The sequence below is a fragment of the Haliaeetus leucocephalus genome, unplaced genomic scaffold, assembly GCF_000737465.1.
Source record: "Haliaeetus leucocephalus isolate CR32 unplaced genomic scaffold, Haliaeetus_leucocephalus-4.0 Scaffold184, whole genome shotgun sequence".
NCBI classification, from domain to species: domain Eukaryota; kingdom Metazoa; phylum Chordata; class Aves; order Accipitriformes; family Accipitridae; genus Haliaeetus; species Haliaeetus leucocephalus.
In genome coordinates this window covers 9,041,602-9,064,702 of record NW_010972620.1, presented here as the reverse complement: position 1 = coordinate 9,064,702, position 23,101 = coordinate 9,041,602, and the positions used below count along the sequence as shown (strand labels likewise).

Here is a 23,101-nt window from a genome sequence, read left to right as displayed (position 1 = left end):
CTGAAAGGCAGAAAACAAGAATTCATTGCAAGCCAGTGGAAACCCAGACTACTTTACTGCCTTACTTATTTGAGCTCTTTGTGGTGCTATCCTTGCTATGGCTGGGGATCCCTGGGCCAGTTTGGAAGCTTGCTTGTCTGGGGTCATCATGGCATTGCCATTAGAGTCATTGCACAGGATGGGCAAACTGATTTCCTTCTTAGTGATATGGGTTTCTGCATTCTCGTTTTCCGCTTGAGTTTCCTTGTCAGTGGATGATTTCTTGTTCAGCAGGTTACTGATCTCCATGATGTTTCCTATGATTTCCACTGGCCCAGTTAAGTTCTTTTTCCTAGATGGGAGATCATCTTTAGCCTTCTTCAGATACGAAGCTGGGGCCCAGCCCTCTTTGCCTAGATACCTGCAGATGCAAAAGGAAACATCATCACATCAAACACAGCCTTCTCACGCATTTCAGGTATAATAGCTAAGGCAAAAGTGATGGATGATAACAAAAACCAAAATTTGCAGTTCTTGGATAAGCTTTTGTGGTCTCCGTTTATTACCTATTGATTACACATCTCAGTCAGCTGTGCTAGCAGTGAACTGTGGAGTGCTGCTAAAAGCCACTTCTCATCCTAAGGAAGGAGTCTTTCTGGATAAGAAATAGTTACTCACAAGGCAAAGGGCACCACCAGTTTGTTTTATGCCACACTTAGGCAGTACTAGGCAAACTCAGTATTTTCCCATACAGCAAAACAGCAAATGAGTAAAATATTTTTATAGTTTTAATACTTCCTAGTGGCAACTCAAAACGAAAAAGGGCTAAAATAAGGGTGTACAGAGCCCAGTACAGAGCCCCTACATCTGCAGTTTAAGGCCCTTATGCAAGCCTCCCCCCTTGCAATTAGAACGAACACTGCCCCTCCTCCCCTAACTCCCAGTCCTGTATGATCAGCTTCTTTTATGGAGAATATGGGACTCAAACTACTGCAGCTTCCTCTAGCACTGCAAAGTTGAGAAACAATTTGACTAAGGAAAAATGGCTTTGATGGAGACTCATTTTCCTAAACAAGCTAGGGGCTATTTGAAGAAATAAACTGGGAAATCTGAACAGACATCTGAGTCCTGTACATGTTCCCGGAGCACCAGCCTGAGCTGCTCAAGCTGCACTTCAAACTGAAGTCATTCTTTCACAACTGGGCTTTTGGGAAGATGGTTTTTCTAACTCCTGCCATTCCTAACACCTCAGCAGGGATTTCAGATTACAATCAGACTCCAGGGAGGACCACGTGGATGAACTCTGCTTTCCCTAATGAAACCGTAACTTGCTACAGAGTGAGTCACTGAAACCTTTCTCCCTTTAATCTCTCAAGATACCAAAGCAGGCACTTGAACTGTAAGTGGGAAAGCAGGCACCGTTAACATCCTGGTGCTCAGGAAATCTGCAGGAAATACAAAGGTTAAAACAGTAGGACTCTAAGGCTCTTTAATGAAAATGGAGACTCATTAGACAGCAGAGGAAGGAGCTGGGGCGGGGGGAATATCAGCAAATGATTCCCTGGCAGATGAGCAACTTTGTCATGCCAACAGTTGGATTCTGAGGTTTGCGCTGAGATTTCTGCACCAGGGCACACCCTGGGCTCATTCACCACATCCAGACACTCAAGAGTAGCACTGGGACTTTATGGGGAGAACAGGAAAATGCACTGTAGATTTGCTTCCCTAGACTTCTTCATTACTATTCCTGTACAAAAGCAAATACAATTGCTGTACTTCTAGCAATGACCACAAGGACCTTTCTGTCCAAAATCTTGCCTTTTCCTCCCCTTCCATGTAGATCAGCCAGGATACTAGAGATGCTACTTCTCCCTACATACCTGCCTTCTGTCACACATGAAGGCAAAGATATGGGATCTCCCCTGCTCAGAGAGTTTAGTGACAAGTTTTTCCAAAGATTCTGGGGTCAAAGGAAAGCATCCCAACAGCTCTGAACTTTGTTTGCCGCATGAAGACTAACAAGAAGTAGCAAAATGGTAATGAATTGATTTGACTTTGAGCAGATACACAGCATCCAGCCATTGATACTATATCAAGATGCAATTTGGATCTATTCAATCCTGTCCCCCTTGAGGCTTTTCTGATAAGCCTCAAACCAAGCCAAAAAAAGAAAAGAAAAAAAGGCCTTAATGTGTGCCACATCCCCTAGTGCGGCAAGGGATCTCTCAGTGCCATTTTCGAGCCATGAAGACTTTTGGCTTCATCCCCTTTTGCAGTTGATGGCCTTTTTGCAGAGCTACTGACCAATGCTTTCTGCTGCCTGTGCATCAGGGAAGTTTTTTTTAAAAGGACATTTCTAACTTTACCTCATCTGGAGATGTAAAGGTTTTTGTCTGTGAGAAAGCCACATCGGTCAATGCAGTGAGCACTCCAGTTCCAAAAGTTACTTTCAACAGAGCTTGATTGTGCAAAATCAGCAAGAAAAAACAGTTTACATCCGTCTTAGTTTGTGGGAGACTTAACATGTTTAAGATCAGAAAGGCAGCCACAGGCAGGTTCTGTACTGGCTCGTTAGTTCTCCTGCCAACTGTACGTATTTGGATCAGCCCATATAACCCCGCTGCTTCAGACACCTCTGATCTCACACAGTTTCTCCCAATGAATAGTAGCAGCAATAGCTGGACAGTCAATAACTCTGGGCAACATATCTTCAGTAGAGGGGTTGTGCTGGTTATTTCTTCTGTGAGTTAGTAAATTCAACCTGAAGTTACTACTGAGCAGTAGCTGCCAGCAGCTGCCAGTTTATTTGTGCAACTTCACAAATAAAAGCTGTGTATGCAAGTCAAATAGGCTTACATTTTTCACCTTAGTCCTTGAACTTGGCAATCTCAAAGCCCTTTGCAAACATCACCTTAGAAGACTACTTGATGCCCCCATTTTATAGGTGAAAACTAAGGCAACAGAGAAGTCCTGAAGTGGTAATGATCTTCATTTCACATCTAAGAGTTGAATCACAAATATTCTTCATTTGTATTCACAACCCCATCCTAGATTCCTCATTTCAGTGCCACTACCACCACCCAATTGCACTTCATTCACATGGGCTGAGGCTCAGAATGAACCACAAAATGAAGATGCAGGCAAATAGCAAAAGCTTTACTTAACACATTGCTACTTACTTGTCCTGCAATCCACTTGGGCACCAGGAGATTACCTCCAGGTGACAGTAACTGATACAAAACAAGATCTAAATAATAGATGCTAATGCCAGCTATGATCATAAGGGGAAGCACATAGATCCACTGAACTTAGTAGAACAGTAATAAGGATCCCAGGTCAGAGCCTTCCTTTCACTTCTCCAGAGTCCCAATGATTTTTTTTTAAAAAGTCATAATGTACACAGGGTGAAATAAAGGAAGACACCAATATTACCTCTAGCTTCTACAGCATTCAGTTGGGAGGATCGCTGAATTAGGTGCAGTGATTTGGTTCCTTGGTGATTCCACCCCCCCTCCCCGTTTATATTACATGAAGGAAAAAGTGGATTCAAACCATAGGAATGTTAAAAAAAAAGTCAGAAGTGCCTCTGTGAGTCTGACTGAGAGTCACATCTGCTTTCCAGCTCCAGAGCACTGGAATTACTCCAGAGGGAAGCAAACTAGGGGGAAAAAAAAAAAAAGAAAAAAGAAAAAAAAAAGAGAAAGAAGGACAGGAAATGAGGATCAGCACATGGCCAGGAATTTGGGGAAATTACATATTTAAGGTGGAACAAGCTAATGTCTTTAAGGTGGATTCCATTTGCAAGCTGCTGGATTTGTTTTTATTTCTACACACTGATGTGTGTGGTGTCTGTTACCTAGCCCAGCAGACAACAAAGCAGCAGGATTCAACTGCAGTCTCTTCCTGCTCCCTCTCCCCTCACACTCACTGCAGGAGAAGGAGGTGCTCCTTTTAAGGCACTCAACACTCAGAAACCGTATTGCTGCAGAAGAGGAATCCTTTTCTGAGTGGTACCTAACAGTATTCAGAGCAGTGCTAAGTCTAATAAACAGCACAAGACAGTTGGAGATCAGCTATCCAGGCTGCAAAGGACCAGCCTGCAGGGATGGATCACTGCATCAACATTTCCAAAAGTGTTGCCTATGGAAAAAAACCTGTTTCCAAGCGCAGCTTAATCCTCCAGCAAGACTGCAGCATAGTGTTCCAGAGCAGCAGAGAAGGTGACGGCTGACCCCCACTACACTTGTCACACACATATGGGGAGCACCTAACCCACCTTTTAACAAGAAGAGGGGTTGCTCAGCTCAAAATGCCTCTTAACAAAAAAGCCAAGGGCATTCTGCCTTCTCCAACTACCATGGGGTGCCTGGGGCATCCGCTGTCCTTCCAGTAGATCACCATGAAGGAGCCACTTAAGCCACTGCAGCAAGTGTCACCGTCACTGTCACCAGAATATACTTCTGCTATATAGGAAAATATGTGTTTTGGATTGGCTTAAAGGACTGTGTGAACAAAAGGGGGAAAAAAAGAAATTCTACTTATTGTAGAACTGTTAGTATGGCAAAGGGCAACCAACAGTAGTAATAAGGGTGCATTTCAGAAGGAGAATACCAAAGTAAACTGAAGATGTCTTGCAATGTTTCTCCCCTCGGAAAACCTATGTGCTCTTGATTCCTCAATCTGCAACTTTGGATTCCACTTCTGTGAATGATTAAAGGAGAAAAAAAAATGTGACCTGACCAAACCCAGGCATTTTTGAGTTCCTCCTATCTAGAGTGCCTTCCTGGATCCACTGCTATCTTTATTAGCCTACTCCCTCTATGGGAGCATTAGATAGGAAATTAAAAAAAGTAAAAAAAAAAAAAAAAAAAAAATCAGCTTTCCAAGTAAAGGACATCAAGAAAAACAAGAACATTGCTTCAGTTAGCATTTTCACAGTCCTCATTCATAGCTGATAAATCAAGCAGAATTCAAACAAAAGCAAGTTAGAGCTTGGGGAGGGAAAGGGGAAAAAATAATGACTATAATTATAGGCTGAATGGAAAAAGATTACTAGATGAGATGTTTTGCGCCACTTGAGAGATAAACCTCCTTTTTAAAGCTACCTGTTGTATCGCATCTTGTTTAAAGAGAAATGGGATGTCACAGCACTGCCAGATTCATACATAGATACAAACCAAGGGGCAGAATCATGAAAGAGCACTAAAACTTAAGTGCTGCATGAACTGAGATGGAGAAAGGTCTCATTAAGTACTCATCCTGACACCTTATATCACTATCTGAGACACATCTAACCTACATTATCCCCATAAGTGCTTAAAAAGGGGATTCCTAAGCCATAAGTCTCCTCTGTGACTGCTGTTTCAAATACATAAAGTTTGATACATGATGATAACTCCGCCTGCCCTTGGCATCCAGTCCCTCTACGTTAGGAGTATCTAACGTGGATAAGCAGAAATCAGGTTAATTAGTTGAAGTCATCAATAAGTTGGAAAAGGGCTACAAGCAGCATGATCTCTTATGTCCCTGAAAATAGCACTACCTGCCTCAAACAGCTCAAGAGATCACAATCAGCCTTTTAGCATTGCTATAAATAGATTTAAAAGTGTTGCAGAATAACTCTTATACTGGAAACACATTGAAATTACACACAACAGAAAGCTTTGTTAGGTCTCACAGATCTTAACTCAGATATGGGCTTTTAACTTGAAGGAAGGAAAAAAAATAAATCTACAAGTTCAGGAATTTCCCCACTAGAATGGTCCACAGCTTTTGCAGACACTGTAGTGTTACTTTAATCACCATTGTATCATCTTAGCCTTTTCTTTACATTTCTTCAAGAGGCATTATGAATGATTTGGGTTTCTTTGCCCAGCTACAGAATTATTTAAATGCTAACATTAAGTGAATTATCAGAAAAGCTCATTGTCACAGGTTCTGCAGCAATCTGGCTGCACAGCTTCTTTACCTTATGTACCACCATCCTTCCAGGTTCTTTTGGATGACCTCCACGGTGACCCCTTTTTCGAACCCAATCTCATCCTTCCCCTGGCTGGCGTATGGCTGGATAGTGACATATTTCTCTTCTAGCGAAGGGAGAAAAGGCAACATCGGTTAGGGTCAGAATTAGTCCAGCTGTTTTTCTGTTCTGCTTGCTTTTAAACTGTTATGCAGTGATTACGTGGAGCCATTACAAAAGGCGGAGCCCTGCTCAGAGGCCCACTGATTATTTGAGCTGACGACATGACAGATAATCAGCCCCTTGCCACTATCCTGCTGCTGATAATCACAAAGTGTTTCCATGCCAATAATGACAAAAAGTCCCCAGAGAGCTTCCCCCCCTTCTTCCGCCCCCCTCCAAGTTCCTCACGTGGGTAAGGGAGAGGATTTGAAGCTGGACTTAACTCCCATACTGTAACTTGACAGAATCAGCCCTGCTGCCAAATCAGCCAAGCGTCACTGCAGGAGCTCCAGCCAGTTGGCTCTTTTGAACATGCACATGGCTGCACAAAGCATTGTGTTACTGAAACCCAAGCCCTGCATCCCGAGAGGGACTGATCCTCCCCAACTCAGAGGGGCTGGCCCATCCCACTGCTCTCCTTGGACCTCTTGAACAGCATAGGTCTACAGCAATGAGCTTAAAACAGTTATAAAAAAAGTGACAAAAGAATATAAGGGGTTTGCATTTGAGAGGAGACCATACAGCATCTTGCATTCATGGGTTGTGAAGTGTTTTGCAAACATACTTCTGGTGGACCTCACTCCAGAGAAATACACAGGTGGCAGTGGTAAAGGAGGACCAGAACTAAGACACATACTTCAAAAGCACAGCTAGATTTCAAGTATGGCGTTTGAGCCAAAAACTTAGCATCCCTATTCATCTCCAGCACCTATCCCCTTCCCAGCTGGGCAGACTTGATGAGAACAAGCCAATGAGCAGAGCAGAACAGACACTTTCTCAGCATCTTCCTCCACCCACCAGGAGTCATTTACTGCAGCATTTCCATCATGCTCAAGGTCAACCTTTTCCTCCGTTAGCTTAAAAAATTACAGCTGGCATTGAAAATGTGTACTACCAGCCTTGCTCTACAGCGGCAGACACGGAAAGTGTTACCAAACCCCTCTCCTGAACCCAGGCTACAGTGCATGTAATAGCATGAGTTTCTGTAGCTAGATCAAAGGCAGGGAAGGCAAGCAATAAAGCACACCCCAACCAGCTTTCCTAGCACTTTCTACTGGCAGTTGCAACAAGGCACGGCCAGGAACAAATAGAGGGTTGTCAGTGCACTGGAACGGGCAGGAAATTAAGTGAATCCAGAGCTCCTGATCACTGCAGAACAAAGGAGCTATGAAAAGGTTGCAGCAGCTTGAGGCAAACACTCTTTTGGAGAGAGCGAAGCAGACCCAACCATCTGTTTGGTTTTGTGGCTCAACTGCATTTTGTTGCTGGGCAAAGCATGGAAACTTTAAGAAAAAAACCCAAACAACCAACCCAAACCCTTACTGAGACAAAGTAAGAAATAATACCTCAGAAAGCAGAAAAAAAAATGTTGGCAGAGCATCTGATGGCAGAAAATTCAGCAAAGCTACATCTCTGAAGTCAACTTCCCTCAATGGGTCGCTTTTGGATCCTTCTCATTCTGATGGGGTAAAACCTGTCAAAACCTTTGCCTCCAAGAGGAAAATACTCTCTCTTGCTCTCCCCTAGGAGGGCTGCTTTAACTATTTTATCACTGGTAAGAAATTCCAGCTAGTTTGTAATTAGCACCATCAGGATACGACACCTTCCCCACAGAAATACTCTACAAGATGGGGCCTGACGAATGAAACTCAGCTACTGAAACCCTGCTTCAAAGTCACAGGACAGCTTTCCTAGCTGGGGTTCTGCTCTGGACAGTAAAGGTGGACTCATTTTTCTTCTATTTCAGGTGACTGCTGCTGAAGGAGTTACATGCCCGGTTTCCACTGCATGCAAAGCCCCAAGCACTAAACTGAACTGCAGAAGATCCCCAGGCAGCTAATTTCGTCCCTGAGAGGAAAGGGCCAAGGGAAAGTTCAGGTGCACAGAGCTGCACTGTCCAGACACACATTGCTTCAGACACTTCCAGGGATGTTTCTAGCAGAGTAATAAAGAGCTAAGCCATGTGTTTGCTGGATGGTGGAAGAAGGCCCTGCTTTGTATCTCCCCCATACCAAAGCCGCTTTATAACCCAGGCTATCAGAGTTCACCCTTGCCACTACAGCTACAACAGAAGTTTCTCTGTTTATCTTATTTTTCCTCCACATAAACAGCAATCCCTGCTGCAGTTAAAGCGAGCTATTCAGCTCCTCTTGCTGGGCAGAGTGGTCTCACTCTTCAGGGATGTGATCTCCCTTCTTCTGCAGAGGACAGGGTAGGAGGCCACGAGTGAGCTGCTCACTCCTAGAATTCAACACAGCTTTCCAAACTCCTGCTGCAGCAGGACTTCTCCTGTGTGAGGAATTGAGACAGTGGTCACCCATCAACCTCAACAGCATTTGAGTCTGATCATTCAAGGATGCTCTGGTTTCAGCTGGGATAGACTTACTTTTCCTTCTAGTAGCTGGTATAGTGCTATGTTTTCGATTCAGTATGAGAATAATGCTGATGACACACTGATGTTTTCAGTTGTTGCTAAGCAGTGTTTATACTAAGTTAAAGATTTTTCAGCTTCTCGTGCCCAGCCAGCAAGAAGGCTGGAGGGGCACAAGCAGTTGGGAGGGGACACAGCCAGGACAGCTGACCCAAACTGGCCAAAGGGGTATTCCTTTCCATATGATGTCATGCCCAGTATACCAAACTGGGGGAAGTTGGCTGGGGGGTGGGGGGCACAGATCACTGCTCAGGGACTAACTGGGCATCCATCGGTGAGACATCAGCAACTGCAGTGTGCATCACTTGTTTCGTATATTCCAATTCCTTTTTTATTATTATTCTAATTTTATTATTATTATCATTATTTTCTTCATTTCTGCCCTATTAAACTGTCGTTATCTCAACCCATGAGTTTTTCTTTTTTTCAGTTCTCTGCCCCATCCCACTGGGTGGGGGGAAAGTGAACGAGCAGCTGTGTGGTACTTAGTTGCTGGCTGGGGTTAAACCACGACAAAAGGAAATCAAAGTTTGAGGTGAGGGTCCTTTGCAAACTAGGATGCAACCACCTTCCAAACATTAGATCCCTTCCTCCCCCACACAAATCCACTCTCTCCACTCCAAATATGGATGAGCGGCTTGCCAGTGAAAAAGACAACAGATCCATGCAAGCTACTACAATAGCCAGCAACTTCTGCAAACACAACTTTTGGGCCTGCAACTATACATGTGGGCACACATCACTGCTGTACCTGTTAATTACTGCATGTCTTCCTCCCAGCCACTGACTCCTGGACTTCCTTTCCAGTTTGTTTCAAGGTAAGGCAGAAGAGCAAAGACATCCTCCAACTCCTCTCATTCTGGCTGAAAATAGGCCAGGAAGGACTGACCATGCTGTTGAGGTGGCACATTGGAAAAGCGGCTGCCAGTTGCATGGGGAAGCCACATGCCCAGCTGAGAGAGCTGCAGCCTCTTTCCTGAGCTTTTCACCATTGCTTAGGTTTACTGGGGAGAGACTGCACTCTTGAGGACCACTCTACTGTCAGTATTGAGATTACTGCTTTGCCTGTTGCTGCTCTCACCGTGCTGCCTTGCACACACCATACTCGATACCGCCCATCAGTGGCTCTGCATGACCAGAAGACACTGGCCCACTCTATAAAATGAAATACTGAGTTGCTAAAGAGGATGGAACCCCATCCAAGTACCATGACACTGGGATGCACAGGTAAGGCTTTTCTGAATTGCCACTCTCTTAGACTGTCCATGAACACCTCCACCGCTTACATCTGCAGTCCTGTGGCTTTCAACTCAAGACTACAGCCCTTTGAGAGAGGAAAGCCCTTCAGGTGACTCGTCCCTATACAAAGGAAGGGGAAAAATGAGACTGCATGGAAGTAGGAAGAGAAGAGAGAGGAAGAAGTTCCCCCATGAAGCAAGACAATCAAAAGTGTTGAAAATCTGCTTAGAAAAGAGGGTCCTACAATATTTTTGTTTAGCAGTCCTATTTTTAAGCCTACAGATCAAGAACAGGAAGCCACCATTACAATTTCCCTTTGCGAAGTGCTTTCACAGCAAAAATTACAGCCGTTTCCAAGATTACACACGTTTGGTTTCTTTCAGTGGTGCAGGGGATACCACAAACATACATGAGGTTTATAACTTAAACAGTATTCTGGAGATACAGGCCCCCTTGCAACCAAAGTGTAATTCTGTTTTGTTTCTCCAAGACTATCTCTAGCCAGTGGACGTTTTGTATAAACCAAGATTTGCTGAAGGGAGCAGTGGAGCTTTCAGTGGATGTGTCACTTAAGAGGACTGATGTAGCATTCAAAATTTCAGATTACTATTCAAAAGTCTTTAAGAGAAGATATTTGACACTTCATGACTAATACATAAGGTTACTGGAAAGACTTAACACAGATAAATGGTTTCATGAGAGAATCAGCAGAGCATCAGCCAGTAGAAAGACACTGCACCAAGTTACACTGACGAATCTGAAATATGTTGGTTTCATTCAAATACTATGACAGGCAATGGTATAAAATACAAGTTGGTGAACCAGCCCAGATCTACCATCAAGGCTGTATGCCCAGATCTACAGAGAATACTAGTGTTTAATTTTGATTCATTAAGTTTTGACTTAATAATTAACAGCAAAAAAATGCCAACAAAAGTATAATTTGTATTCCCCAGCTGCAGCTTCCATTACATCAACTTCAGCTGAGGTCAAGTGGGCAGAATAAATCTTACTACATGCTACAAAGCACATACATCAGCTAAAAGGCTGCACTTTGGAAATAATGGGATGGGAGTCCTACTCCCCTTCAAGATGAAAATGGCATAAAGGCACCTCTGTTCTTAGCATGTGACAGCCAGAGATCTGTTGATAGTTCAATTAGCCAACTTCACTTATATTTCTTTACCTCTAATTTGCAGCTCAAAGATAACCTTCCCCAGCTGAACTGAAGGACATACCTCTATTGGAAATTCAGCTGCCCTAGTAAATCTGAACAAAACATGCATGCAGAAGCAAAGCCTCTTTGGCAAAGAGCTACGATACAAGTCTGTCACATCATGCATTACCCAACTGCAACCCACTTAGCTTGGAAGGAAAGGATTAGTATGTGTCATTCTGTCTCCTCCCCAGACACAGACACTATTTAAAACATGCACAAGAATTTCTGCACTGTTTGGACTACCCAACTCATACCACCCACTTGTAGCTGTGCTCTGCCCAGCCCTCCCAGACACCCTGGCAGCCCAGTGCTCAGTCCACTAGTTATTCCAAAGCCTTACTTCCCTATCAATCTTTCTCCTCCTTCCTTCTCTGCTCCCCAAAGAAAGGCAGGCTTCTGTTTTACTCTGGTTCTACCTAAAGTCTCCTGAAGAAAGACAGTAGAGGCTTGGGGCCAAAATATAGAGACAGGTCCTGGTGGATCACTGGGAAAACAGTGTGGACAGCAGAGGACAGTTCCCATGTCCTTGTAACAGCCCACAATACTACAGAGAGGGCTTATTTCTAGCAACTGACATTTCCCACCAGTAAGCGTAGCACAGACTGCTGCAGTCCAGCTGGGAAGCATGCGTATATAGAGGACAAAGCATTTGAGCCGCACAATGCCCTGCATTACAGCTATGTATAGTATGTGTTTTGTACACATGTATACAACCACGTTATTTTCAACAGACCAGGTACAAGGAAGCCAGTGGTATTTGAGAGTTACGGGTCACTCCTTCACAAGCCACAGACATCAAATGCCCTTCCATGGCTGTTAGAAGAGAAAAAAAGAAACCAAACCAACACAACCATTTAGCGTCCCTCCAGCAACATAAGTGTTCTGCCAAGCTGAGGCCTTTCCTATGCACAAATAGGAATAGCTTTAAAATTAAAAAGCTGCTTTAAAAAGAGTTTTTGAATGCATGCCTAGTGCTGCAGTAGCCAAGACTGTTCCCTTTTCCCTCCTTCATCCTGCGTTGCACCCACCACCTCTCCTTGCACAGCTTGCAACTCTGCCATGAGATGGACCTGGAGCCACCCTGGCCAAGGAAAAGTTAGTATGACCCTAAGTCTGGTTTGGTTCATTGCAGATCTGCACGAGCATAAAGGAGAAGGGAAGATGCTGGGGAAGGTGAGACTGGTTCTTTTAGTGGTGGCACCACAAACTCTGTGTGAAACTGTTCTCTTTACTAAACCAGGCTAGTTTCAATGCAGCTTCACTTAATTTTGAGGACAGAAGCCTATTTGACACTGCTGGAAGCAGAGTCAGGGCAACCTATATGGAATGATCTAAAACCAGGCTAGGATAGTTTAAGAGCGCCCACATGTCTTCTCCCACCCATTTTAAGATGGAGCTTAATGAAGTGCAACTTTTTGCATAAATAGGATTTCTAATACAGCTCTTAAACCATCATATGATTTACAGCAGAGCAAGATGACCTGTAGGCACCTTGGCTATGCTCATCAAGTAGTAAAAGGTCACCTTTGCAGCCATAGTGTAGCGGGGACTGAACGATTTCTTTTGTCTCACCCAGCCTGCTCAATGGCTATGATAGAACATACTGATTGCAGAAAAACTAGGGATGCTACATTTAACTTGTTAAATTCCAGGAGGACTTAATGTCAACAACATTTATTTTTGTATAATGGTAGACCATGACAACAGTACTTTGTATTTTTTCCTTTTGTGTAGGATTGCAGCTTGTAATTAAACAGCCAGCAGACGCATCCATTCCATCACACTCCCTTTAAACAGCATATACCCAAATAGGTTTTCTTTTGTTTCATCTGCTGTATTTCTGTCTGCTAGTAGAAGGGGAATCTCAAAGAATTTTTAGGCATTGGGCATGGCATTTTCTACATCAGGTGACCTGTTAGGACATCTCTCCCACAGGAAAATCCCCAGAACAGCTAGGATGAAGCTCCATCCACTCCTGAAGAAACCGTACCTAATTGTCTGACAGAGCAAGACACTGAATTTGACAGCCTGTGGGGCTCCTCCAATCCCATCTATCAAACCAGAATTTCAGATTTTACACGTGCGCTCACGCACACATATACTACACATTAAAGTTATGAGGTGTCTTGAGAAAGCAACTTAGTCCCTCCTCTGGCTGTCTGGATTTATACTTACTGTCAGGTCAAGGAAAGCAGACCTACGGTTTTACTGCTCAAATTGTAACGTAGAGCTTCAGTAGCGCTTTCCAAATCTTCCTTATTCAATCTTCCCGATTTGCTTGGCACTGGTTATTTCAGATTCCTCCTAGTCTATCACCAAGGTAACAGTTCCTTTCCCCAACATCTTCAAAATCCTCTATCACTGCTGCTCCTCACCGCTAGAGCCCTGAGCTGGCCCTTCAACCTCTTTCACACAACCACTACAGCCACCTCCTGCTTCCTTTGCTCCCTTCCCAGCCTTTCAGCACATGACTCTTGCTGAAGGCTGTTGGCACAGCAGCACTCTGTTACTTCAGCCAGACTTCAGCCAGACTCCAACCAAGAGTACACCAAATTCAGTTGTCCCATCTTGAATTTTCAAGCCTGTGTGCTGTGCCTTGCTTTAATATTCTACTACACACTCTCACGTGTTCTGCTCCCTTAAGATTTCCCACTCCTTCAAATCCTTTCATCTTTTCCCACTCAGCCCCATGCCTTTCTTATGATGTCTCATCAACCTGAATAGGCTCCCTCCTTCATGGTATCAAATAACGTGAAACTCTCAAATCCTTCCTAAAATAAGCCTTACCTACCCTGATTTCCTGCCTTGCCAAACGAGCTTAGTTTTAGTCCTTCTTTAAAAGCTCTCAGAAATACCAAATAAATATCACTTTCCCACTGTGAAAAACCTTTTGGTTGTAATAAGATGCATGCCAAATTGCCAGTTGCCCAGGTTCCTTTGATGCACAGATCTCCTCTTTGTTTAGGCTGTAAACTATTTGGGACAGGAACCTTGCCTTTAAGCAGCTAAAATACCATGCACATTTCCAGCCCTGCATAATCAGTCTCATCTCTCCCAGGCAAATGGCCAGCACTCATACATTTCTGCTTCCAAGTTCTGAGCGCCCCATTTTGCATACCTCTCCTTCACCTATATTTTACAAGTTTGCTCTTTTCTGCCTCCATAAATAAGTGTGGAAGTTATCTGCAGCACTTCAGGAGCCAACCAAGTAAGGTTGTAATTTCCTTTGCTCAGCTGGTGTTTGTACATGCCCCCAGCTTTCTGTGACCCCATCCTTGTTGATATGCCAGTAGGGGTGGGGGCAGGGGGGAATTGGGCTAGAAATTAGCCAATTAACGATTTCTCAGCAAAATGCAACAGCCCCAACTCTACTTCTTCCAAACCACAGAAGAATTTTCTTTCAAAATACTTTCCCCTCAGTCAGCAGTCTGCACTCACCCTCCCCCACTCCTCCACTCCACCCCCCCTTTGTCAGACCTGCTTCTGGAAAAAGTCTCGCTGTTCCAGAACACGATGCATTAATTCAACATGGACTTTGTTTTACTTGTCTAAATATTCAGCAGAGAAAATAACTGTCCAGAGTTATCAAATGTGTTCATCTGCAGACAGGAGCTCTTCAGCCTTTGTCCCTCTCCCCCCGCCCCCTCCCCTTTTTTCAAATAACAGAAAACCTCATGCCAACAGATAGAAAAGAAAAATAATGACATTTCTTCTAAACAGTTCTGTACTGCACATGCTCTTTCTTCAACCAGCAAGGGGCAATAAACATTTACTACTTTCCTTGGAGCACAGAGGAGGAAAAAAAAAAAGAAAGAGCAAACAAAGTCTGAAGCTGCACTGTGCTGGTTTGATTTAGCTCAGCAAAGCAGCCTTGTACTGTGAGTGACAAACATTTCACCAGCATCAAGGACAAGCAGGGAAAAAGAGTGAAAACAAAGGGAGAAGCCCTGCGAGTAATGAAACGGCTGCCAAAGAGGGCAAAGCGGCTCTGGTGGGATGCGGGAAAGGGTAAGAGTACATGAGCACACCAGCCAGGCTCAATTACCAGTACTGATGACGAGCTCTTTCCACAGTTAGAAAACTGGCTGCAGAATGACCCACCCAGGCTAGGAGGTGGCATTCAAGTATCAAGACCACTGGGTTACACGGCTGCCTTCCCTCTACACCCCGTCCATCTCTTCCCATCAAGCTCACTCTCTCTGTAAGTTAGGCAAGCAGTAGGAAGACCTATGGTTTCCAAGTTCTAACTTTACCTCTTTCATCGAATAGCTTATTTCTTGTGCTAGTGGCTACTCTTAAAGAATAGGCTCATTTGGCAGAAATTCAGCCCATATGTCACTATATTGTTGATATGAATAACTTAAAAGTACTTTCCTGCATTGTAACGGCTCCAGTTGAAAGTGTTGGGCACAAAACCAAAGTAGCAATAACTTATGTCAGATATCTGGCATATAAAACAAGCATGTAAACCCCCACTTTTCCCAATCAAACTTTAATAGCACAAATGACTTCTCATGAAATTAGCCTGTAAACAATCCTAAGTCCTCTTCCAGGGGAAGTTCCAAATAAATGCATGCGTAGAATTAGCATTTTACCTGCTACAAGAAAACATGAACTCTGCAGCTTGCAGGTCTAACAAGTGTCAGGACTCAGGAAAACTACAAGCGTTCACGCGTTTCCTCACAATCCATATTTGTATTATTGGAGTTTTGTAATGTATAGACAAAAGTTTAGAAAATGTACCACATTTAAAAACATTTAACATTTAAAAAAAACAAGCTCTGCAGCTACATAAGAAACATAAACCAGTGTAATCTCTTAGATCTGGGCACACCACGGACCATTTTAAAGATAAAAGTTCAGCAACAAATGTCATCTGTTTCTCTTTGTAAAAACAGACTACAGCTGTTCTCTTTACAGATTTTTTTTCAGCTTTTAAAAAAGGAGCACTACCATGATATTCAATAATTTGTCTTTCATGTTTCTTATTCACAGACCCAGTAACATTGCTCCCAAATATCTGAAGTTCAGGGATGCTCAGCCTCTTCAAATGGCTTTGGAAAGGGTAGAAATAAGCCATATGTTACCCCTGATAATTCTCCCCCAGTAGGCAGTCTGTAACAGGGAAGCAAACACCCTTCCCTTCTGCACTCAGACTTTCCCCGTGTTTTTAATATCCAAGTCACTTACTTACAAAATCCTGGCCTTCAGAAACAATGTTTAATTCCTTCAGTTCTGGCTTTTAAGTGATTCTATCATAGTCCTAGTTGGTAAAAATGCTTATTAGTGGTACCCAAGCATAAATATAAAGGGAAGCATCCTTTACAGCTTGCTTTTAAACTCCAGTGAACTCTCAGAGCTAACCCTTCCGACAGCAGGGACTATCTCAAGCAGAGTATCGCTGGGTGGGAAGAATTTCAGCCAAAATGTTTAATTGAATTTATTTCCAAGAAAGAGGCCAAGTGGGGGAGGGGAAGCTGTTCTGCCTGCATCGAACAATTCTGGCAATCTGCTGTTTGAGCAGCTCTAGTTCTTCTGTGCTTTGGAGCAGGGACTTCAAGGTTGGCGGGGGGGTACGTGTGTACACTTCATGCACTCTGTCATTTAAGTGCAAACCCACCCAAATTTGGCCCTGTTAGAAGTCTTTTGGGCTGGGATGGGAGGGAAAGAAGGGAGCAAGAATCTCTCCTGACCTCACATAAACTGTGATCTGTTAGAGAACAGCAGGCTGGACATCCAGAGACTCTTACTTTGAACAACTGCAGTTTGGAAGGCATAGATGTCTGTACAGGCTACAGCTATGCCAGATGATGAAGCCACTGTCTCCAACCTGTCCCCGAGCATTCAAATAATCTTCTTTACTTCCAAGGAGCCTGCTCTTGTAAGAGCTCCCTAACCTACTATTTCAGATGACATTAAACAGCTTATTTTTAGCCAGCCTGGCTAGCTGTGGCTGAATGCATTGGAAAGAGCTTATTGAAGCAGCTCAGCCACGGAGGGTGCCCCAAACCTTGAGATACTGCAGTCTGTGCCAAGTTCAAGTGCCGAGATTTAGCTTGAGATAAAGCACATATTCTCCAACACACTCAAAACCCCAGTGTTGCTTAGGCCTAACTGGGAATAAGCTGTCATGGAACAAGAAAAAGGCAGGAATGGAAGACTAGGGGAGCTTGCGGTGGGGAAGACTGCCAGGGAAGACACTGTGACACTGGTCAGAGGGCAGGTCTGGAGAAGATGCACCCAGATGGAGGGCATAAGACTGCAAGAGGGAAGACCTGGGAATGCAGCTTAGGTCCTTGAGTCTTACCAGTCAACTATGCTAAGGGACTGATCATGCAGTCTTAACATTTTGTTCGCAATATTGTATGAATATGAAAGGATCTATTTGTTTAAACTAGTAAACAAATTGTTTGGAAAACTGATTCCCAGAAATTCTCCTAGTTAAATTGCCAGGAAGTATCTGGCAGAGTTTGACAATGCAAAATAAGTAGCTCCCAAACTCTGGGGGTACAGAAATAAGCACAAGTTCTTTTTCACAAGCCAGCATGTGTGCTTAGGAGTGGGGTGGGTGGGGGAGGTGTGCCTTCAGGGTGTATTTAGTGGCTGAGAAGCAAGACCTTGTCTTTGGAGAATAGTTCCAGTTGCTGCAGGGCCAAGCTACAGCAGGAAAAACACCCCTCTTGCTATTTTGGTTTCCTCAGTAATACTTTGAGGCAAAGGTAAAAGGTCACTGAAAAGTTGTATGCACTTGACACCCACATGAGTCTGCCCATAGAACAACCATCAAATCCAGGAGAAGGTAAATTTGCTACTTTAAAAGTACATTCTCTCCTTAGTAGGAAAAAGCACCTTTTCCTCAACTGACAAGCTTCTCTTGTGCTTATGTTTGGTTCCATCCCCTCAGTAAGGTTGTCTGAAAGTTACACAGAGGTGCAAATGGTGCTTCCCCTCACCTTCTTTCTTTTTAAAAGGCAAGGAATACCACATCTGGACAATCTTGCAAGAAGGAGAGAAGGGGAGAGAAAGGGGTACCTTTACTCTGGGAAAGACGATTCACATCCACTAGCGAAATGCTTGGTTCAGAAGATTCCTCAGACTTTACCCAAACACGGCTTCAGAATACAAGGTGTTCCCTCCCACCCCACCATGCTCCCTGTCAGACCAAAAAAGCTTAAAAAAAAAATCTATATCTCTCTCTCTATATATATCTATGCTGCTATTGGTAGTATTTTAAACACCTAGGACTGACACCAAAAGCTCCCAAGAGTTCTGAAGAAGTCTGTCTTTACCAAGCACTGCTTGCAAGGAAGAGAGGGGACTGAAACTGGAATGATTCTCATCTTTCCACATCAAGCACTTTTCCAGCGTGCACATCTCTAACCATGGCTTTTTGGCATTCTTCTCATTTTAAAAGCCCTGAAAGTATCACTTGTCCTTCCTGAGGTAGGAAAGACTGAGTACAAATATGCCCGAAGTTAAAACACAACAGATGTGAGCTTCCCCAAACAGCACGAGGAGCCAGACTGCAAAGCTACCCTTGGTTATTAGCCTCCAGCTCTTAGGGTACCTAACCCTGGCTCCAAGACACCCTCAAGCAGTCATGTACAAAATGCACATCTGAACTCTGGAGCTTTGACCTCTCTCTACCAGAGTGCTGAAGATGCAGACCCTGGCACACAATAGCCGAAGCTGCAGCATGGCTTTTGGTGCACCCTTAGGGGCTGGTGCCATAGGAAGCTATTAATTCACCTCGACTCTGCTGCCTGTTGACTATCCCGCCCAGCGTCCATCGCCGGTCCAGGCGTCTCAGGTGAGCCTTGCGTCTCTTAGAAACTAGTTTGGAACATGGATGGAAACAAAAAAAAAAAAAAGACAAAAAAAAGAAAAAAATCATGGGAGGGTGAGGAATAAAAACAAAACATGGCATTTACAAGCACTGGTCTTGTTAGCAGGAATGGGTTAGGTGGGATGCAGACATTTTGTTTTAGTTTATATAGTACAGTGGAACAAGTTAGCTTCTTGAGCCTGAGCAACATGAGCCACCTAGAACTGTCACAAATTGCCACCCTTGCTACTGGCTTTCCTTAAAAGAACCAAAAACGTACATACACCCCAAAACAAGCTGCACAAATGAAGACAACTTGTCCAAGGAGGCTGCAGTGGCGGGACAGATCAACATCATTGCTGTTGCGTCTCCTAGTTAGGCTACAGGATCTTTGGAAAATACTGTCTATTGCATATGACATCAAACCCAATAGGGCTCTAACCCTGTCTAAGCAAATTATCACACTGTAAACAAAACACAGGGCGGGGGGGAAGGCAGCTTCTCTTATGCGAGTTCACTTGTAAAAGCAGCACTCAGGAACAGAACCCAAATGAAAAGTGTCTCATGTCTCTCCTTGCTTGCAACACATGACTCACAATCATTGTCACAGCTAATTATCGTGATCCAAATTTCTAATATACTGATTACAAATATAAGGAAAAAACTAACCTTGCAATTATTGAGCAGGCTCAAGAAGCTAACAAGCCATAACTGAAAATTAGTTACACACTGAAACAATAATTTATGCTTAAAATATAAACAAAGACAAGACCCCTATGGAAATGGCATTGTGAAAGCAGCTGTGCACAGAGGACACCACTTGTTTTCTGGATTGCACATGTAGAACTGTACTCAGCTCCTTCTTCTGCTTGTGAAGGTGTGAACGACACAGGAACCATTGGACTGGCACAGAAACACAGATAAACATTTCCCTTTTTCCATTCAAGAGTTTCCATGCTAGTTTGGCAACTACTGCAACGGTGCTTGGTGCTGCCACAAAGCAATGCAAAATACTACACTTCAGCTATCGCTATAGTGCAAACACAACTGTTTTGCTAGTGATGCTGGGAAACTGTCCATAAACTTTGATATCACATAATTAATAATCACTCAATTCTGCTTATGTGCACTCATTTGGGGAAGATACCCTTATGAGAGCAGACACCATCATCTCCTAGAACTATGTTCTATAGACAATCAGGCACAGCAAAATTATTTGATTGGGGAACGATTAGCTGAATAAGTAAAAAAATTAGTAACTTCCCCCAAAAGTGGCTTTTGCCTTTTTGCCCTTTCTATCTGTCAGGGGCTTAGACCAGACTTCTGCACCTAGCTCATTCTTCCTCAGTTTCTCCTTTTCTGTAAGGCCTAAACCCTCCCTAGTCACCCTAAGTGGAGGTGTGTTAAGTGGTGTTGAACAGACACAATATCTAGTTTGTGGTACTCTGTACTTCCCCTTTGATGCCACGTGAGTCAAAGAACCACCACAAATTTCCCGAGAAGCTGGATTTCAAGTTCATAGATTGCTGTGGTTTTGGCTAACAGAAATCAGTGATCCTCTGTGAAGCCCATGGTGGCACAGAGGATGAGCTGTGTTCACTCCTTGCTGGTGGTGTTTTTCTTACCAATTGTTTTAACCTGGTGGCTTTCTCCAAATCAACAGGACATTAGACTGCCAGTTACACACATGCTACGCAAGAGGCAACACAGGACAGATACCTCACTAGACATACAGATTATAGCAGAGAGAGAAGCTAAAGCTAAATTGACAGTAAGGCTGCCTGCATTAGGAGGTTTCTATACAAGAAGGGAGAAAATGAAAGGTGTTGAACTTAAAGGCTTGCAGGAAGGGAGAGTTTGGAAGGGGTAGAAATTTACTTCAGGCGTCAACACAGAGCAGTTACCCACAGCTCCTTGCTTGCACCAGGAGTTTGGAGGATTCAGCCATCCAGGAGCAACGCTTAAACACAGTGGGTCACACAGATCCACCACACTGTGTCCTCCTCACAACATATGACTATCCCCAGTGACAGCCCTTTTATATCACAATGATGCTTTGCATAAGTCAGGTTTTTTTCTCCTCAACAATATTGAATTTTGCCATTTGATCCTAGACTTGGACTTGGTTGGTCATGCCACAGTTAATCAGCAGCAAGGTTATTTATCAACAAGTGTCTAAACCTTTCCAGAGTCCATTTTAGGATGTTTACTTTAACAGCTCCTGTGGCTGTGAATGTTTCTTTAGATCGCTTTCTGAATGTTTTCCAAGCCTTTTAAGATGGTGTTGGTGTAAACACAGGCCCAGGTAGCAGTCAACTGTCTACCCTTGTCCTGACAAAAGATGATGTGCAGGCTCAGACGCAGGGAGGAAACACTTTTGTCTTTCTCAGGGAACAGACTATTTAAACAGAGACACATGGAAATATTACTGCTATGTACAAGCAGCATTATTAGCAAGTTGCATTCAGCACCTCCTTATCTTTACAAGGGCCTGCCACAGCAGAGCAGACCTCTGAGTTTGCCTGGCTTGTGGACTTGTTCCAGGTCCACTGCAAATGGAGAGGGCCAAGAGGCTGATACAGAAAGCTCTCTACATTAGTGATTCTACCCTTTCAAAGTAGGCAGAGCACAGATTGAACAGTTGCAGGAAGTCAACACCTCCAGAAGTCACTCTGAAACTTGTAGAACTCTAAATCCAGGTGCTAGGGCACTTAATCCACTTAAAGTGCCTTCCTCCTCAGTTATATCGGAGCTCCTTTCTCCTGCCTCCTGAGAGAGAGTTGGCAAGTTTTCTGTGTAAATATGTTTACTTTTACACACTTGTCTTTAAGAAAGTGAATCTGAGTTGTTCTTTCCTCTCTTATGGAATAACTGTTAGGAGAAGAATAGCCCAAGTAAAGAACTGGAGGGGGCAAAAATAAAGAACAAAGGAAGTCTCAGCTTATGTAGTTAACAACATAAAACAAAGTTACTGAAAAACGAGTGAAAGCTGGGGCACATCAAAGCAGCTGCAGAGGTAATGCAATTAGATTTGTCACTGAGATGGAACTGAAAAGAAAGGAAAGAACAGTCTCAGGTTTCAGCATATCTGGATATGGAGTATGGCAGGGAGCATGACTGCTGACCATAGCTGAGGAGAGCAGTGTAATGGATTAAGGGGGACCGACAGGAAAAAGATAAGGAACATTTGATGGATTTTCCATTACCCAGGAAAGACTGCTGTGTGGCAACAGTCCTGTGCAGAGTACACTCCAGAGGGCAACATGAAAGGTGGAGGAGAGCTTGAAATGAAAGCAGTTTAAGCAATAAGGCTGTCAAGCATGCACCATATTTAAGAGTCAGGAAAAGGGAGGAAGCTACAGACCAACAGACAAGGCATTCTTCAACTCTTTCAGAAAAGAGCAGTAAGTTTTTCTTCTTTACTAACAGGGAAACTTTACTAACTGCTTTTGCATCTGCTAAGATGTTGCATCATACCAGACCGGTTCCCGTCCTACCAGTCTACAGCCAGTCTGTCTCTAAACCCTAAGTGACCCAGGATATGGGTAGCTTTGAGCAGGGAAAAATTAGTTACAGAGCCAAAGATTTCAATAAGCCACAGATGTCACCCTTGGGGCCCAGCATAAAGTTATGTTTTGCCTGTGTGCTATCTTAATGGGCAGATGGTCATCCCACCACATCTCTAAGCTTCCTGCCTGTGCTAAGGAAAGGTCAGCTGAGTTTCCACATACGTTTTACATAAGTGTCACGTCAAGAGCACCTAGAAATTTAGCAAGACGTTCATTAGAATGGAGCAAATCATAATAAAAGTGTCCTTTGTACACAGTTGCTACATGAGAAGTCCATTAAGATGTGGTTAGTCTTTCATAATGGAACAGAGGAACATGTGAGGTTTTACTATTCCACTTCTGGAACCTGAATTAAGCATCTTTAGCCAAAAACCAGCGCAGCTAAATACATATACATGACAAATAGCATCTCAGTTTTAGTAGAATGAGACCACACCAAATAAAATTACCTTTCCACACAATCATAGACCACAGCAAAAAGCAGTGAAACTAGTTTCAAGGATTAATTAAAAAAAATTGTAATGAGAAGCAAATTGTAATGAGAAGCAACCATTAAAGTTAAATCTCACTCCTTTTAATGGACTGTGGCTCGAACAAGCACCTTCTTCCAATTAAAAGCTCTCACTTGTGTAATTTCTGCAAAAAGCCATGCAAGTTC

At 43.5% G+C, this 23,101-nt stretch overlaps 1 protein-coding gene across 2 annotated transcripts in view; it reads right to left on the bottom strand.

Annotated features, from left to right (window-relative positions):
* SH3PXD2A (SH3 and PX domains 2A) overlaps positions 1-23,101 on the bottom strand; it is a 180,631-nt gene that overhangs the window by 5,632 nt on the left and 151,898 nt on the right. Inside the window, exons 7-9 of one of the 2 annotated variants that reach the window (XM_010564786.1) lie at positions 18,799-18,882; positions 5,948-6,065; positions 66-400 (exon numbers count right to left, since the gene is read on the bottom strand). In XM_010564786.1, coding sequence (XP_010563088.1) covers positions 66-400; positions 5,948-6,065; positions 18,799-18,882 — 537 coding nt within the window. The remainder of the gene's footprint in view (positions 1-65; positions 401-5,947; positions 6,066-18,798; positions 18,883-23,101) is intronic. The other variant, XM_010564787.1, reaches the window with a different exon arrangement.